This window comes from Ranitomeya imitator, chromosome 3 (assembly GCF_032444005.1).
Source record: "Ranitomeya imitator isolate aRanImi1 chromosome 3, aRanImi1.pri, whole genome shotgun sequence".
NCBI lineage: Eukaryota > Metazoa > Chordata > Amphibia > Anura > Dendrobatidae > Ranitomeya > Ranitomeya imitator.
Genome location: NC_091284.1, coordinates 702,092,760 through 702,110,874, shown reverse-complemented (window position 1 = coordinate 702,110,874; position 18,115 = coordinate 702,092,760). Strand labels below are relative to the sequence as shown.

Below are 18,115 nucleotides of genomic sequence, written 5' to 3'. Positions count from 1 at the left end.
GGATGGTGCCGCATGCGTCGTTTTGACGATGCGGAGACGCAGCCACGTAGCTTTTTTTTTTTTCCCGCATCGTCAAAACGACGCATGCGGCACCATCCGCATACAGCCGCACGACCTGCGTACCTAATGTTAAATATAGGTACGTGGGCCGCATGCAGATGTAGGCGGAGCTACAAGCGGAGGTGCGGCTGAGGGCGGGGCTTCACGGAGGAAGTCCGCAGCCCTCCGCACATCAGGGAAACGCTAGTGTGAAACTAGCCTTAAATGGCCCCAGTGGACTGTGAAAATTGCAAGATTTCACTTTTCTTTTAATACAGAATTTGATATTAAAACTAAAAAAAATGGCGAAATTAAACAATCAAAACCATAACACAAAAATTTTATTTTCTTTACTTTATCCGTCTGCTCCGCAGCTGTGCTCCGTTTGTCATGTGAGAGGCTTGGAGCACAGTAGCACTCGGCTCACACTCGCAGCAGAGCTGGACCCTCGGGTCATTAGCACGTGGCGTCGGATGCTATACACTGGTGTGACTCCAGCCCATGGCACAACTTCCACATGAGAGCCCCATGTTCCCTTGTTCTACATGTCGTTCTCCGCTGTTTTATAGAGATGTGGCTACAGCCGGATGATTGATGCTTCATTGAGCGGGATCTGGCATGTTCCTGCCTGACAGCGAGGGGGTAATATTTGGGTACAGAGTTGAGGAGGAGACTTTATTTGTTGATTTAAGAAAAAACTGTCACCTGGAGACAGATGATTTTACTGCACATGACCTGCAGGGACATGCTTTCTTTTTGGCTTGAGTGGGAGATTTTGTGCTTACAAAAAAAACTGCAGGTCATGTATTATGAATTTTTTAACTTGTGTATTTTTTTTGTTTTGTTTAATCTACCGTATATATTTTATTGGGTACACAAATTGCTTCATTTCAGTAACATCTTTCCTTTGCCCGTAGGTAGTGACTCTGTGGTACCGAGCCCCGGAGGTGTTGCTCCAGTCCACGTATGCCACACCAGTAGACATCTGGAGCGTAGGGTGCATCTTTGCTGAAATGTTCAGACGGAAGTAAGTGATCTATGCAATGACATGCAGCAGCCATAGAAAAACGGATACATGGAGAGCGCAGTCTATGGGCAAACGCCTGATTCAACAACGATATCGTCATGTGCTCCCCTATCTATCCGTATCCATGGTTTGCACTAATGTACTAGAGTCATTTATACAATTATTGGGTTTAGAAATATTAATCTACTTCCATTCTGTTGAGCCCAAACCCTTCTCGCGGCCATGCTTTGGACTTTGTGCCAATAAACATCAGTTGAAAGGATACAGAAGCCACCTATTGCGGTAGCAGTGGCTGTCTATGGGGGTGTCCTGGTTTTCCCCTTTTGGCAAATGTTGGAGGAAGGAGCAGGATCAGACATGCTAGAATTGAACATGCCCTCCCCATTATGTCACATTCACGCTTTCCAAAGAGCACAGTCGTTCATGGAGAAATGGCTCTCGGCTAGAAGCTACCTGGAGCGTCTGGGCTGCTTGTGTCCCAAATGTGGAGTGTTACATGTGCTCTGATTTCTCTAATGGCCGGCGGTTTTGACGGAGCGGCGAACTAGCTCCGCCCAAAGCTCCGCCCCCTTCTGGGTACGTGATGATGCCGGATGTGTTCATTGCACACATCCGGTATCATCGCACCCCACACATAGGGCCCTGTGTTATACCTTACGGCGCCGCAAGGTATACGGACATGCTGCGATCTAAAAAGATGCGCCGCATGTCCGGAGTCGCAGGGCTGCCCGGTGCGTGTTACCACGCATAGTGAACACGGGATTTCATTAAATCCCCTCCACTATGCTGTAACATCTGGACGCTGCGTGCTTGATGCTGCAACTCAACGCAGCGTCAAACACGCAGCGTTTCCTGAACGTGGAAACATACCCTTAAAATTCTGGGCACCTAAAAAGTGGAGGACTGGTTGAAGGAGGCACACTGTTCATATGTATAAAGCACGTCTGCATGTTCAGTCTTCGCGTGAGAGGGCTTTGTGCACCTTTTTGGAGGCTTTTTAATATCTATTTTAATAATATGTGAATTTTATCACCTATTATCACTTTTATAATTAGTTAAAAATGTTGCACTATTTACCCCCTGCAACATAAACTGAATAAAACTTAATTACAAAAGTGATTTTACATGCATTTCTTTGAAATTTAGAAAGTTGTACATATCTTTTAGAACTGGCAGGATTTCAAGGGGTTGTCCACTTTAACATTTGTAGCCCTTAGGCTAAGTGCACACGTTGCAGAATTGCCGCGAATATTTCAGCGGCAATTCTGCGCTTCCTGCCGCGGGTATATCGCATGCGGAATTGTCATGCGTATTCCCGCAGAAAACTAGCGTTTTACAAGCATAATTAGCTTGCAGAATGCTAGCGTTTTCCAAGCGATCTGTAGCATCGCTTGGAAAACTGATTGACAGGTTGGTCACACTTGTCAAACAGTGTTTGACAAGTGTGACCAACTTTTTACTATTGATGCTGCCTATGCAGCATCTATAGTAAAAGATAGAATGTTAAAAAAATAAAAATAAATAAAAAATGGTTATACCTACCTTTGCCTGACATTGCCATCTCCGTGTGCGGTTCCACCATTACTCCAAAGCAACATGCCCGCTGCCTTGGGGTCATCCTTGATTCTGACCTTTCATTCACCCCCCACATCCGATCACTGGCTCTCTCTTCTTACCTGCATCTCAAAAACATTTCTAGAATTCGCCCTTTTCTTACTTTCGACTCTGCAAAAACTCTGTTTCACTTATTCATTCTCGTCTGGACTATTGTAACTCTCTACTAATCGGCCTACATTTTACCAAACTTTCCCCACTCCAATCTGTCCTGAATGCTGCTGCCAGGATCATATTCCTCACCAACCGTTACACCGATGCCTCTACCTTGTGCCAGTCATTACACTGGCTACCCATCCACTCCAGAATCCAGTACAAAACTACTACCCTCATCCACAAAGCACTCCATGGCTCTGCACCACCCTACATCTCCTCCCTGGTATCAGTCTACCACCCTACCCGTGCCCTCCGCTCCGCTAATGACCTCAGGTTAGCATCCTCAATAATCAGAACCTCCCACTCCCGTCTCCAAGACTTTACACGTGCTGCGCTGATTCTTTGGAATGCACTACCTAGGTTAATACGATTAATCCCCAATCCCCACAGTTTTAAGCGTACCCTAAAAACTCATTTGTTCAGACTGGCCTACCGCCTCAATGCATTAACCTAACAATCCCTGTGTGGCCTATTTATAATAAAAAAAAAAAAAGTTCCTCGCATCATGTTCTCATACACTTTATGCAGTATTAGCCCTCTGTGTCTGTACTGCTACATACTGGTTCATGCAGCTTTACATGAACACCCGAGCCTTACACTATAGCTGGTCCGAATAACTAAAGCAATTGTTACCATCCACCTCTCGTGTCTCCCCTTTCCTCATAGTTTGTAAGCTTGCGAGCAGGGCCCTCATTCCTCCTGGTATCTGTTTTGAACTGTATTTCTGTTATGCTGTAATGTCTATTGTCTGTACAAGTCCCCTCTATAATTTGTAAAGCGCTGCGGAATATGTTGGCGCTATATAAATAAAAATTATTATTATTATTATTACCCACCTACCGCAAACAGCCGATCTCCTCAGCGGCTTCCGTTCCTATAGATGGTGTGTGTGCAGGACCTTCGATGACGTCGCGGTCACATGACCACGACGTCATCGCGGTCATGTGACCTCGACGTCATCGCAGGTCCTTCACACACCATCTACAGGAACGGAAGCGGCTGCGTGCAGCGCTGAGGGGCAGGAAGACTCCGGGGGGCCATCGAAGGTGAGTATATCACGATTTTTTTTAATTCTTTTTTTTTAACAATTATATGGTGCCTAGTCCGTGGAGGAGAGTCTCCTCTCCTCTACCCTGTGTACCAACCGCACATAATCTGCTTACTTCCCGCATGGTGGGCATAGCCCCATGCGGGAAGTAAGCAGATCAATGCATTCCTAGGTGTGCGGAATCCCCGCGATTCCACAAATTTAATGAACATGCTGCGTTTTTTTCTGGAATGCGAATCCGCTCAGGAAAAAAATGCAGCATGTGCACAAAAAATGCGGATTGCATTCTATTAAATAGGATGCTTAATGTGAGCGGTTTTTTTCGCGGTTTTATAGCGAAAAACCGCAAAAAATCTGCTACGTGTGCACACAGCCTCAAGGTGACTTATGTGTGAAATTCCAATCTGTGCTTTGCTCGCCCTCCCCAGGTTCTGCATTGCAACCCTGCTGCTGTTCTAGTCTCTGTTGATCGGCTGCAGTGGTGATGTCGTATCTACAGCTCTGCAGACAATCGCTGAGCTTGGGCAGTATTGTCTGCATGAGCGATTGAGCTCTACAGAGACCAGAGCAGTAGTGGAAACGGAGCCCTGGAGCAGTGCAGATTGGGTTAAGTTACAAATATCTGGGCCTGCGGGCTCATAAGAGAAGAAAATGGACAAGCCATTTAATCATGGCTTCAGAATTGATTTATCCCCGATCAACAGGAAAGGGATAATTAGCTGATAACTGGGGGGCGATCGGTGGAAGTGTCAGAGATCCTAGTAATGGGGCTCATCAGTGCCCCCTCTCCTGAGCGGAGGAACACATTTTTGACCTGACATCTACCCCTGTCAAGATGGGGCTCTGCAGAGCCCCATTCTCAGGACCACGGAGGGGCTGAATGGTTGGACCCCTTTGGTTGGGGGATAACATTCTGGAAAGATAAATGTTCATGTTCTCTCATTCTTACAGGCCTCTCTTCTGTGGGAATTCGGAAGCTGACCAGCTCTGCAAGATTTTTGAGTAAGTTGCATTAGGGAAACTATGGGAATAACCAAGAAAATAATGTGCAAATGTGACGACTCCTTCACACACACTTTTTACAGTATTTTTTTTTAATTGTAATTGGAAAAAAATGTCCTGAAGTTTTATGGTTTTCTCATTTTCAGGACCATGTTTAGAAGCATTTTTGGTGTTTAATTTTGTAACATTTTAATACAATTTTTTTTCCCAAGTTCCACATGAAAGCCTATGGGGAATGTACCAGAGGATGCTGCTTTGTGGGATAAAAAAAAAGCAAAAAGTAAACTTTTCAGTAATGTGCTAAAGATTTACAGATCGCACGCCAAAGGAAATGTCAGGAAAAATGCTGCCAAATATTGTGTGTGATTTCAGCCTAAAGAGACTATTCGGCTGCATAATGACCTGATGGGATGTCTGGGACCGATGTACACTGTAGAAAAATATTTGTCTTGTTTTTCCGCTGTGCCTCTTTCACCGCCCTGCGTCGGTGAGTCAGCCTGTACATGGTACAAGGGCTCCTTATAGTCATCGGTGTCTTCTAGAAAGCGAATTCGGAGCACTATCAGATGTGAAGGGCGCGGGGGGCTTCTTTCTCTATACACTACTCGGACCAGACTAACGCATGGATGCTGTGATTTTTTTTTTTTCCTTCACGCCTACCTGAGCGAGCCTGTGCACAGAAAATACAGCTCTCCGAACTTGGCTTAAAACCATGTTCACACGTTTGTAGAAAATTTCCCCTGCAAATCTGCCAGGAATGTGCAGACAGCGTGCATGTCTACCTACAGATATGGCAGCCGATTTCTCCTTATTCCTTTGTAAAGTCTTAACGAAGGTGGTTTCCGCAACGAAAATCCGCTTCCATTTTGGTGCTGATGTTTTCCACAAGTGATTGAGACTTTGAAAGCCCTGTTTACGTGCACTGTACTGTAAATTGCTGTGGATTTGCTGTGCGGAATCTGAACCGCAAGCTGTGAAACACGGCCCATGGGAGTAAAACGCGCAAATGATAACAATACATGAAATGCCGAAAGGAAAAACTCCAGTCTTGAATGACATTTTGTAACAAAAGAATAGAAGCTGCTTTTGAATCTCAGAAACATTAGGAGACCTTCTTTACTTTGTCATTGTGCTTGATTTGATACATGTCCTTTAATACTGACTTGTTGGGGTGCAGTGTACCGCCATCCAGGCTTAATGAATGGGTGTCTTTGCTTTAATATCATTTTCAGGCTAATTATGTAAAGTTTCCAATTTATTTTTGCCTCCAGTAAATTGTGGGATGTCTGGATTTACTGCAGCTCCTCAGCCCCAATCTAAGGGTAGTTGTAATACCAGACACAACCCACGCACGGGAGTTTCTGGGAGAAAGTAGCTTTATATTGTTAATTGTCGAGAGCCCCTTTCTGAAGTCTTCTCTGGTTGTCCCCTGCCTACAGTATGATTGGACTCCCCTCTGAAGAAGAATGGCCAGAAGACGTCACTTTGTCACGATCGGCCTTCTCACCGATGACTCCGAAGCCAGTAGAGAAGTTCGTTCCTGAAATTGATGCCACGGGGGCACAGCTTCTACTAGTGAGTAGTAATGGGTAACAGAAGATCAGGGGCGGACATGCTATTGGTGCTACCGAAGAGGTACCGGGGGCCCTCATTTACCTCCAAAACTGGTGGAATTGTAGCTTATGATGTGCTACAAAGGGCCCATATGGTGTCCTGGAACAGGGGCCCCTTCTGTCGGTTCATTCTGATGTTCACCGCCATGAATTAATCTCTAGTTTTATAATAATTACATGGTCTCAAGTAACGGCAAATCCGCTACATGTGAATTTAACCCTTAGGCTACTTTCACACTTGGGTCGGTACTCGGCCGTCACAAGGCGTCGGCGCGACGTACCGACGGAAGTGTGTCCTTTCACATTTCCGTCTGCAGTCCCGGGGAGGAAAGAGACAGGGGGAGATTTCCTGCCGGGCATGCAGAGTTGGAAAAACGTTGCCTTGAACGTTTTTCCCCGACGACGGGCCGCCAAATTCCGACGCAACCAGTGGACGACGGAAAAAACGTGTGGCCATGCGTCAATAATACAAGTCTATGGGGAAAAAAACGCATCTTGCGGGAAAATTTGCAGGATGCATTTTTTTCACAAAATGACGCATTGTGACGGGTTCTGAACAACGTAAGTGTGAAAGTAGCCTTACTGTGTCAAATATATGGAATTAGCCGGGATCACATACTGACGAGATTCTCTTTGTTTCCAGGAAATGTTAACCTTTAACCCCCTGCGCCGTACATCTGCATCCCAGGCTCTTCATCATGCCTTCTTCTCCGAGGACCTCGAGACCGGCTCCACACCAGAACCATTCCCACACGCACGCGCCACAGCAGATGAAGTGAAGTGAAGCTCACCGACACTGGGACACGTCTGCTTTTTACTTCTAGATTATCAATAGAAGATTGCTGATTTTTACCATGACACTAAGCTTCGCCCTGCTTTGTGCAATTCGTCCACCATGGATTCATTTTTCAGATGAAATATTGCTCACGAGGCCGAGCTAGTGTTGCCTGACATTTCAATGCAAAGACCAGCAGTGCGTCATTATCAGGATGACTGCTCACAACACAGGGATTTTCTATTTCACTATTTTTTTTCTTTTACTTTATAAGCTGTTTTATGGCACCAACGCCATGAATTCTCCAGATCTATAAGTTAGGTCATGACAATGTGTCCAGTTTTGAACCACAGATAAACTTTTTATACCCAGTGAAGACATTTTACATAGTCGCCCTCGAGACGTTTCTTAGTATTTATTCCTGGCTCCTTTTCTTTTTTTTCTGCTTTTTAAACATTAGTGAATTTAAGACTGACTTGGACCAGCTGTATGGTAACAGGGACCAGAGAGGGGAGATTGGATCAAGGATTGCTGGCCGAGGTGACCCAAAACTCCCCGGCTGTCGCTCACATCCCCTGCCAGGGGCTATTGGGCAGCCAGGAACTTGTAGTCTCAGCTCAAGCATACACACTGCCTACGTCTTTGGCTTATATTTACTATTAAAAACTGACTTGTAATGATCATATCTTTCTTTAAATGTGCAAAGTAAAGAGATTTCTATCTGCATGCAAATGGGACGTTCCCCGATGCGGAATTTACCGATTTCATATTTTATTAGTCATTTGGTGCATCGTATGAACATCTCTTCACACGGTGTTCTATCTGCACACTTCTCATGCACATGCAGTTTTTTCCTCCATGTGTTTGAAACATAAGGCTGTGTACCCACAATGAATTTTTGGTGCAAAGTGGATGGGATATATAGAAATTCTGCGCAAGTTTCAAATCTGCAATGTCAATTTCTCTTGCTGAGTTTTTGACTTTTCTGTGCAGATTTTCCCCATAGAATTGAATTGGATGTGAAAAATCTGATGTTTTAAAAAATGCACATGTGGTTAAATGTAAGAAAAACGCATATACTATGCAAGTCACCGTATCAATAACGTTTTTGTCAAACCCAAATATTAGAAAGTATCTCAAACAAAGCAGCTTTATTTACACATGACATCGCAATAAGAGACAAAAAAAGCAGCGATAAAAACACAAGTAAATGTATTTACATAAAATGTGCAGAAAAACTGCAACATCAAATACTTAAGGCTATGTGCACACCTTCAGGATTTCTTGCAGAAATTTCCTGTGCAAAACCGGACATTTTCTGCAAGAAATCCGCATGCGTTTTTTTTGCGGATTTTTCCGGAGGTTCCCAATGCAATAATATAGTGGGAAATCCGCAAAATTAATGAACATGCTGCGTTTTTTACTGCGATGCGTTTTTTTTTTCCGCGGGAAAAAATACAACATGTGCACAAAAATTGCGGAATGCATTCTAAATGATGGTATGCATAATGTGTGCGTTTTTATAGCGAAAAAACACGAAAAATCTGCAACGTGTGCAAACAGCCTAATTGTGGTAACATAGCCTAAAAGTGTTTTTCTGCAGCATGTCCATTCTTTCAGTGTCTTTCACCCATTCCAATTAATAGAGAAAAAAAATGCATGTGTGAATGTACGTAGTATTTTTTCTCCAACACTCTGGTTTCTGGTGCTGAAAATTCTGCTGCAAATACTCCGTGTGCACTTACACAGATAACAGCACAACTTGTTTTCTACTACATCATGATCGGCCAATACAGCCTAGGTGGACGCTCTCTAGGCTGGGTGTAGCTTGGTAAGACCTTCATGTAAAGGCTTGATGTTAGAGGCTGACTTATAAAAGTGAATTTATTCCGTGTTCTAATAAGATTTTAATGGATTAACTTGGACTTGTCCGTGGTCATCCTCATATTGGGAATTTTATTATGGCACTCTGCTCAAATCTCGAGCCATGGCGACTTGATGGATGAACTCTGTGTAGGAAGATCGATCTTGTGCAAACACCTAGATAGCTCCACCAGGGTCTCACCTGCCATTTTCTTGATGGTATCAAGCCATCGGGATGCTGGTCTTCCTCTTCGCCGCCTTCTTTTTATTCTTCTGACCATGATGTCCTTCTCCAGTGCTTGCTCTCTTCGTATGATGTTTCCAAGATACGCAAGTCGTAGCTTGGTGATCCTTGCTTGAAGTGACAGGTCTGGCGTAATTTGTTCTAAAATTTGATTTGTTCTTATAACATCCATGGTATTGATAATGATCAGTAATTGTGCATCACTCACTTTGGTAGGGAGCAGTTGTGTATCTACAAAAGGGAACCTGTCTCCTCTGAAACCACTATTTACCTGCAGGTATATAGTGATGAGCGAGTATACTCGTTGCTCGGGTTTTCCCGAGTACGCTCAGGTGACCTCCGAGTATTTGTAACTGCTCGGAGATTTAGTTTTCATTCCCTCAGTTGTATGATTTACGGCTTCCTGATACGCTGAATACATGTGGGAATTCCTTAAAGCGAACCTGTCACCTGAATTTGGCGGGACTGGTTTTGGGTCATATGGGCGGAGTTTTCGGGTGTTTGATTCACCCTTTCCTTACCCGCTGGCTGCATGCTGGCTGCAATATTGGATTGAAGTTCATTCTCTGTCCTCCATAGTACACGCCTGCGCTGTGCAAGATTGCCTTGTGCAGGCGTGTACTATGGAGGACAGAGAGTGAACTTCAATCCCATATTGCAGCCAGCATGCAGCCAGCGGGTAAGGAAAGGGTGAATCAAACACCCGAAAACTCCGCCCATATGACCCAAAACCAGTCCCGCCAAATTCAGGTGACAGAGTCCCTTTAACAAACAGGCATTCCTCACATGTATTCAGCGTATCTGGAAGCCGTAAATCATGCAACTGAGGGGATGAAAACCCGAGCAATAACAAATACTCGGAGGTCACCCGAGCAACGAGTATACTCGCTCATCACGAACTATATAGACTACAGCATTGTTTTCCCATTGACGTGAATAGGTTTGTTCAAAGCGTATTTGAATTTTTATTTTTTTTTCATGTGGATTTTGGAGTAGAAACTGCTGTAAAAAACCACATCGTAAAAACAAAAACCTGTGTGAACATAACCTAAGTGCTGCATGTAAAACTAGCTTAAGGCTAGTTCTGCCACCAAGATTCCTGGCATTATTTGAATGGGTAGAAATGTTACCAATGCAGTTTTTTTTTGTTACACAAGTGTATGAAGCGGTGGGCCTCTTTCACATGGCAGTATGCATACGACAAAATCAGAAGTGTATCTGGGTCAAAACCAAGAGCAGGCGGAAAGCTTTCCTTACGTTTTTCCTGTCTTTAGGTTCCACTCCTGATTTTGGTTTACAAAAACTGATTGCAGAATGTGCCTTATTCCCCAAAATAGAGCCGAGGAGTGGTAGATCCTTTACTGCCAAGTAAAACCTAAGAAGGAGAGAACCTTATTGTTGTTGTGGAAGAAGATTCTTTCGGCTCTCTGTTTTGCTGTTATGTATGATTTTGTAACAAGGGCATGTAGTCCCCAATAAAGCTCATAATATTGTGCTGAGCAGGAACAATCTAAATAAATCAGCGGATTATTTGATGAGGACGTTGGTGCATCAAACAGAACGCTGGACTTGGTAGAAGTCTAGCCTGAGGTTTCCATTTTGTGTATCTGTTGTGCATAATAAAGAGGTTTCCGACTCTCATGATGACTGCATTTCCCTTTGAAAGTGTCCTTTCTTGTAGATCCACTTCTGCTTTAGGAAACTGAAGAAACAAAACATTTTAAGGCTCTGTACACCATTGCACATAATGTTCTGTTCATTTGCTTCCTAAATGCATAGTTAGGCTACGTTCACACGTCGATTTACTTTGCCTGTCCATAGAAATGGAATGTTTAATGTCCAAAACGGAATATTAACCATGTCAACGTAAGTAGCAGGTTCTCAGAGGTGGCACCCACACAAATCTGTTTTGACAACACACAACAAATGCACTTGTTGCATTGTTGAGAATATAACCTTAAAGAGGTTAGCCACTTCCCTTTACAATCTAACCATCACTTCTGTCCTTTAAAAAATATCATTTTGATGTTGCAGAGTGTGTAAAAGCCTTTCACTTCATGCTTTGGCGAAATGTTACAAATCTGTCAGAGCTTAACCTCCCTTCTGTCAGCATTTACAGACTGTGTGGCTGGAGAGGGGAGAAAGTGTCTCAGGGAGGGCAGAGAATTAGGCTTTAAAAGAAAAAAAAAAGGGGGAAGCGCATGGAGATACTATAATATCGAAATAAAAGCTGGATAGATCCTCTGTTGATATATTGGCTAATGATGACAGCCGCACCATGGAGCTCACATCCAGCCTATACTACTGAGAGAGATGTTCCCACCAGAGCATTGGTAAACTTGGCTCAGGATGCAAACTGCATATCGGAGGATCTGAAAGTGAAAGTAGGAAGATTGCAGTCTGAAAATTACTGCTATTGTCGTAACGAATGGTATCCACTAACATATGTAAAGATCTTTTACCCCGCCCTTCCATGTCAAAGGTGGCCATAACCTTTAAGTTGAGGGGGCTACTAGATGAAACCCAATTGGCTTGGATTTTCTCATTCACAATAAAGCACTGTAGGCCCAGTGCTAAATTAGTGGACACATCAGAAAATGAATCTGTGGAGCAGAACCATGCAGTCTTGACTGGACAGATGTTTCAATATGGCAGTGTTCATTAGATGTGTATTTCCTCAGCTTCAGGATGGAGGCAGACGCTAAAGTGACGTTACTTGCTGTGGCCACCCAATCATCCTGCAGCGCTGACCTCTTATAAGAGACATTTCCAGCACATCTATAATATATACCACAAGTGACTGACACATGCGCGTCTAACACTTATCTCCAGGATAGAGGTACTCCAACCCCCTAGTCCAGCTGGCATCTCCACTACTGGTCAAACACCAGTAGAATTAGGAGACCTCTCTCCTGCAGCTTGCGGTGGGTCCTATCACTGGCAAGGAGAACATTACCCCTTGGAATCTGGTAAGACGCCTCTCACCCAATCAAACCAGATCTCACACTTTGCACCGATGAGGGGCAATACCTCGAAACGGAGTCTGTAAATTGAATATTTTGTCTTTTATCCTAAGTCATGTCACAAGACTCTTTACAGCTAAATCAAAGGATTGTAGCAGTGCCCATGGCCAAAGCCAGCTATTCTCAGCGGTGGTCATGCGTCCTTCCAGACAGAGCATGAATCAACAGCAGCAGAGGGGGAGGGTGTATCGCTTCACTATTTTACACCATTTGAGAGATAAAGTGGCTGTATAACTTCTTTATAAGGTGCCCAGATATATTCACAATCTGAAGGCCTAACGCTCATGTAATGTGTCCACTCTGATGAATAACAGTGAAATCAGCAACAAAACCAAATATATTAAAAGGGAGAAAATACTTTATTGTATCTTAAAGCATTTATTGGAATAAATAACCCACATTATAGACGTTGCTAGGGCTGCAGGTCTTGTTGTGCCAACTATAGGGAAGATTCAACCCGGGGGACGGCAGGACTTCTGATCTCAAAAATGAATAACAAAGGAGAGCGAGAAATCCTTGCGGGGTTCAAGCTTTTGTATAGACCCAAGTAGATTTGTCACGATTCAGCATCCAGTGAAATCAGATCCGATCTTCAGGCATCTTCTAGTAGAAGCCCATCAGCCTCTCGCTTATCTGTCCCTGGGGGTGATTCCATATAAGATTTGGCTTTCTGGACCAGATCTACTTTAGAGGTGATTTTCTGAGCTCCACAGAATACAATGTCCATCTCTTATATACGCTCCAGCAAATTGTGACCTACGACTCTGTATAAGAACAGTGACACATGGGCTCCTGCCCACAGAGTGAGCCCTGGCCTCAGCTGCCAGCATTATGTCTTACTGGATTGCATCTAAATGGCACGTGCACACGGTAAGAGGCCAAACCACATTACAGGATCTGCCGTCTGCCAGGATTTCCTTAGCACTAGCTGCTGATACAGAAAAGGGGCATGAGCAAAGATGCCGACGTCATCTCCAGTTATGTGGGTCATCACTATATAAGGGGGATATCTGCCTCCATGGAGAACCCCAGCTTACATTTACAATACTTAGCTGATTTTCGGAGAAGAATGTGCAGTTGGATGCGTAATATACTTAAAGTGAACTTGTCACCCGAGCAAAAGCAGCCAGTTATTCCTTGTGTTTTATTCGCCCTGAGTATTCTGCTTTTTGTTTAATTAAAAATCAACTATATGGTTCCAGGGATATGGGCCTGGTTATCTACGGCTAATGTATTATGGTCTTTACAAGGGCGTGTGGCTCACAGGTCAATAATACAGAGAATCCCTTGACACACGCCCCACCAGAGAATCCCGTGAGACACGCCCCACCAGAGAATCCCGTGACACACGCCCCACCAGAGAATCCCGTGAGACACGCCCCACCAGAGAATCCCGTGAGACACGCCCCACCAGAGAATCCCGTGAGACACGCCTCCCCAGAGAATCCCGTGAGACACGCCTCCCCAGAGAATCCCGTGAGACACGCCCCACCAGAGAAGCCCGTGAGACACGCCCCACCAGAGAATCCCATGAGACACGCCCCACCAGAGAACCCCATGAGACACACCCCCAGAGAATCCCATGAGACACGCCTCCCCAGAGAATCCCATGAGACACCCCCCAGAGAATCCCGTGAGACACCCCCCAGAGAATCCCGTGAGACACGCCCCACCAGAGAACCCCATGAGACACACCCCCAGAGAGTCCCGTGACACACGCCCCACCAGAGAATCCCGTGACACACGCCCCACCAGAGAATCCCGTGAGACACGCCCCACCAGAGAATCCCGTGAGACACGCCCCACCAGAGAATCCCGTGAGACACGCCCCACCAGAGAATCTCGTGAGACACGCCCCACCAGAGAATCCCATGAGACACGCCCCACCAGAGAACCCCGTGAGACACACCCCCAGAGAATCCCGTGAGACACGCCCCACCAGAGAATCCCGTGAGACACGCCTCCCCAGAGAATCCCGTGAGACACGCCTCCCCAGAGAATCCCGTGAGACACGCCTCCCCAGAGAATCCCGTGAGACACGCCTCCCCAGAGAATCCCGTGAGACACGCCTCCCCAGAGAATCCCGTGAGACACGCCCCACCAGAGAACCCCGTGAGACACGCCTCCCCAGAGAATCCCATGAGACACCCCCCAGAGAATCCCGTGAGACACGCCCCACCAGAGAACCCCGTGAGACACACCCCCAGAGAATCCCGTGAGACACGCCCCACCAGAGAACCCCGTGAGACACACCCCCAGAGAATCCCGTGAGACACGCCCCACCAGAGAACCCCGTGAGACACACCCCCAGAGAATCCCGTGAGACACGCCCCACCAGAGAACCCCGTGAGACACACCCCCAGAGAATCCCGTGAGACACGCCCCACCAGAGAACCCCGTGAGACACACCCCCAGAGAATCCCGTGAGACACGCCCCACCAGAGAACCCCGTGAGACACACCCCCAGAGAATCCCGTGAGACACGCCCCACCAGAGAATCCCGTGAGACACGCCTCCCCAGAGAATCCCGTGAGACACGCCTCCCCAGAGAATCCCGTGAGACACGCCCCACCAGAGAACCCCGTGAGACACGCCTCCCCAGAGAATCCCATGAGACACCCCCCAGAGAATCCCATGAGACACGCCCCACCAGAGAACCCCGTGAGACACGCCCCACCAGAGAATCCCGTGAGACACGCCCCACCAGAGAATCCCGTGAGACACGCCTCCCCAGAGAATCCCGTGAGACACGCCTCCCCAGAGAATCCCATGAGACACCCCCCAGAGAATCCCGTGAGACACGCCCCACCAGAGAACCCCATGAGACACGCCCCACCAGAGAACCCCATGAGACACCCCCCCAGAGAATCCCATGAGACACGCCTCCCCAGAGAATCCCATGAGACACCCCCCAGAGAATCCCGTGAGACACGCCCCACCAGAGAACCCCATGAGACACACCCCCAGAGAATCCCGTGAGACACGCCCCACCAGAGAATCCCGTGAGACACGCCCCACCAGAGAATCCCGTGAGACACGCCTCCCCAGAGAATCCCGTGAGACACCCCCCAGAGAATCCCGTGAGACACGCCCCACCAGAGAACCCCATGAGACACGCCCCACCAGAGAACCCCATGAGACACCCCCCCAGAGAATCCCATGAGACACGCCTCCCCAGAGAATCCCATGAGACACCCCCCAGAGAATCCCGTGAGACACGCCCCACCAGAGAACCCCATGAGACACACCCCCAGAGAATCCCGTGAGACACGCCCCACCAGAGAATCCCGTGAGACACGCCCCACCAGAGAATCCCGTGAGACACGCCTCCCCAGAGAATCCCGTGAGACACGCCCCACCAGAGAATCCCGTGAGACACACCCCCAGAGAATCCCGTGAGACACGCCCCACCAGAGAATCCCGTGAGACACCCCCCCCAGAGAATCCCGTGAGACACGCCTCCCCAGAGAATCCCGTGAGATACGCCCCACCAAAGAATCCCGTGAGACACCCCCCAGAGAATCCCGGGAGACACGCCCCCAGAGAATCCCGTGAGACACGCCCCCAGAGAATCCCGTGAGACACGCCCCCCAGAGAATCCCGTGAGACACGCACCACCAGAGAATCCCGTGAGACACGCACCACCAGAGAATCCCATGAGACACTCCCCCCCAGAGAATCCCTTGAAACATGTGTCCACCCCCAAATAGCCGGGAAAATCAACATTGAATTTTAAAAAAAGGCCCATGTCCCTGGAACCATACGGTTTGATAAAAAACGGAATACTTGGGAGCAGCAGGATTAAAGTAGGAACAAAATGTGACAGGTCCTCTTTAAGATAAACAACATAGACAATCTTGATGAAAATTTATCAATATTCACTATGGTCCGTTCATTTTTTTTTTGTACATGTTCTGTTTTTTTAACGGATAGTACATATACTCAATTTATTCTTTTTTACTTGGCCTTTTTTTTTTTTTTTTTTTGGTCCTGAGAAATTTGGGAAACCACCATCAGTTTGATTTTTTTTATACAACAAAAATGAACAACCCACAAATGAAAATTGGATCAAGCACTCTGATGAAATTGTCTCTTTTTTTTTTTTTTTGTATGTACATCCCCCCCCCCCCCCCCACGAACTCGCCTTAGCCGCTAATGGCAGGGAGCTGTATGTGTTAACCAGGGAAGCATGCCCTCTGCTTTTACTCTCCGTCCATTACAAGATTTCAATGCTTCACTCTATTTACAAAAGGGACACTTAACCCTTACATGCTCTACAAACTATAATAAGACGAATAGTCAAAAAAAAAACCATGAAATATTTAATCTTGCAAATGCATCTGCTTTCTTCAGTGTCTCTTTCATTCCATGGTTCTGCTGATTTCTATATCGGAATATCTAGGCCAATGCTATAATTGAATGGGACCTTGTTACACTTTGCCATGAATATAAAAAAAACATCATTTCAAGAATGACTGGTGTGCATCTTTACATATATGTACACGGACATACCAGCCATTCAATCCGCCCTTTACAAACATGGCAAGTTATGGCTCTATACAAGCCGAGTGCTGTAACATACCAAAAGTAAAAATATAAACTAGAGAGTTGAGAGCCAAGTACAAAGATGTCCTTGTGTCCAGATAACAATTATCCTTGCACTGATTTCTCAGTACCCAAAACACAAACATAATGACCCTTTTATTTCTGACATAATACATCTGCTAAAATAGTGGCCTGATTGCATTGCTGAAAAAGCCCCCATATTGGGAAGCTTGGTCTGACTTCTTCCCCTGCCACATGTCCCCCTCTCTTCTAGCTGAGGGGAACATGGTGTTGTAGGGTGAGAAATCACCAGCTAAGAGATGGGACCGAAACTGTAAAATTAAATACACGATTGAAAGGTTGTGGGTGAAGCTTCAGTACTACTATAGAAAAGCACTGGGATTTGCTCGAGGGTCTTTCTGGTTCCTGTATCGAAAGGCGAGCCATACACCAAGAATCTGAAAAACATTGCAAAATGAAGAGATGGTTACCAGGGTCAGGTTATCAGAGCAAATTACTGTAGCTTCCTAGTGTACAGACTGCTTGTACTCCATGCGGTGCAGCTCTGCACAGTACAGAACTGCTTGTTCCCTTTCCTGCAATACTAGGAAAGTCATCATCTCATGTAAAGCCCATCCTGGGCAATCCTGCATAACACAGCGGGCACAGCTCCTGAGCCTGCACCACACACTTTACCAGCTACATAATGTAGATGCAATTTTGAGAAGTGTAACACCAAGAAGGAAGAGTTGTTAAATTAGGCTGGGGTCACATAGAAATACATGCAGCTGCACGCTCCAGTCCCGAGTGCCGGCGGCAGTGCCGGGGATTGAGGGGCGAGTTTCTCGCATTGTTATGCTGTCACCTACTGTAAGGCCACAATCACATGTTCAGTATTTTACCTCAGTATTTGTAAACCACAACCAGGAGTGGGTGATAAATACAGAAGTGGTGACATGTTTCTATTATACTTTTCCTCTAATTGTTCCGCTCCTGGTTTTGGCTTACAAATACTGAGGTAAAATACTGACCAAATACTGAACATGTGAACGTGGCCTAACAGGTAGGAGTAAGCTAAGATGACAGACTGTTCCCTATGCAAAATGTGTAGAAGGCAGTGAAGGTCCATCTTGCTCCACCACAGCGACCATTCTGCAGGTCATACT

At 46.0% G+C, this 18,115-nt stretch overlaps 2 protein-coding genes across 2 annotated transcripts in view; one reads left to right on the top strand and one right to left on the bottom strand.

Moving 5' to 3' along the window:
• Positions 1-7,951, top strand: part of CDK4 (cyclin dependent kinase 4) — a 65,014-nt gene extending 57,063 nt beyond the window's left edge. The window contains exons 5-8 of the mRNA XM_069758601.1: positions 957-1,066; positions 4,836-4,886; positions 6,326-6,461; positions 7,143-7,951. Of these exons, the coding sequence (XP_069614702.1) occupies positions 957-1,066; positions 4,836-4,886; positions 6,326-6,461; positions 7,143-7,283 (438 nt within the window). The 3' untranslated portion in view covers positions 7,284-7,951. The remainder of the gene's footprint in view (positions 1-956; positions 1,067-4,835; positions 4,887-6,325; positions 6,462-7,142) is intronic.
• Positions 7,952-12,744: 4,793 nt separating this feature from the next.
• The window catches only part of TSPAN31 (tetraspanin 31), a 61,789-nt gene continuing 56,418 nt past the window's right edge, over positions 12,745-18,115 (bottom strand). Inside the window, exon 6 of the mRNA XM_069758602.1 lies at positions 12,745-17,407. Within this exon, the coding sequence (XP_069614703.1) occupies positions 17,333-17,407 (75 nt within the window). The 3' untranslated portion in view covers positions 12,745-17,332. The remainder of the gene's footprint in view (positions 17,408-18,115) is intronic.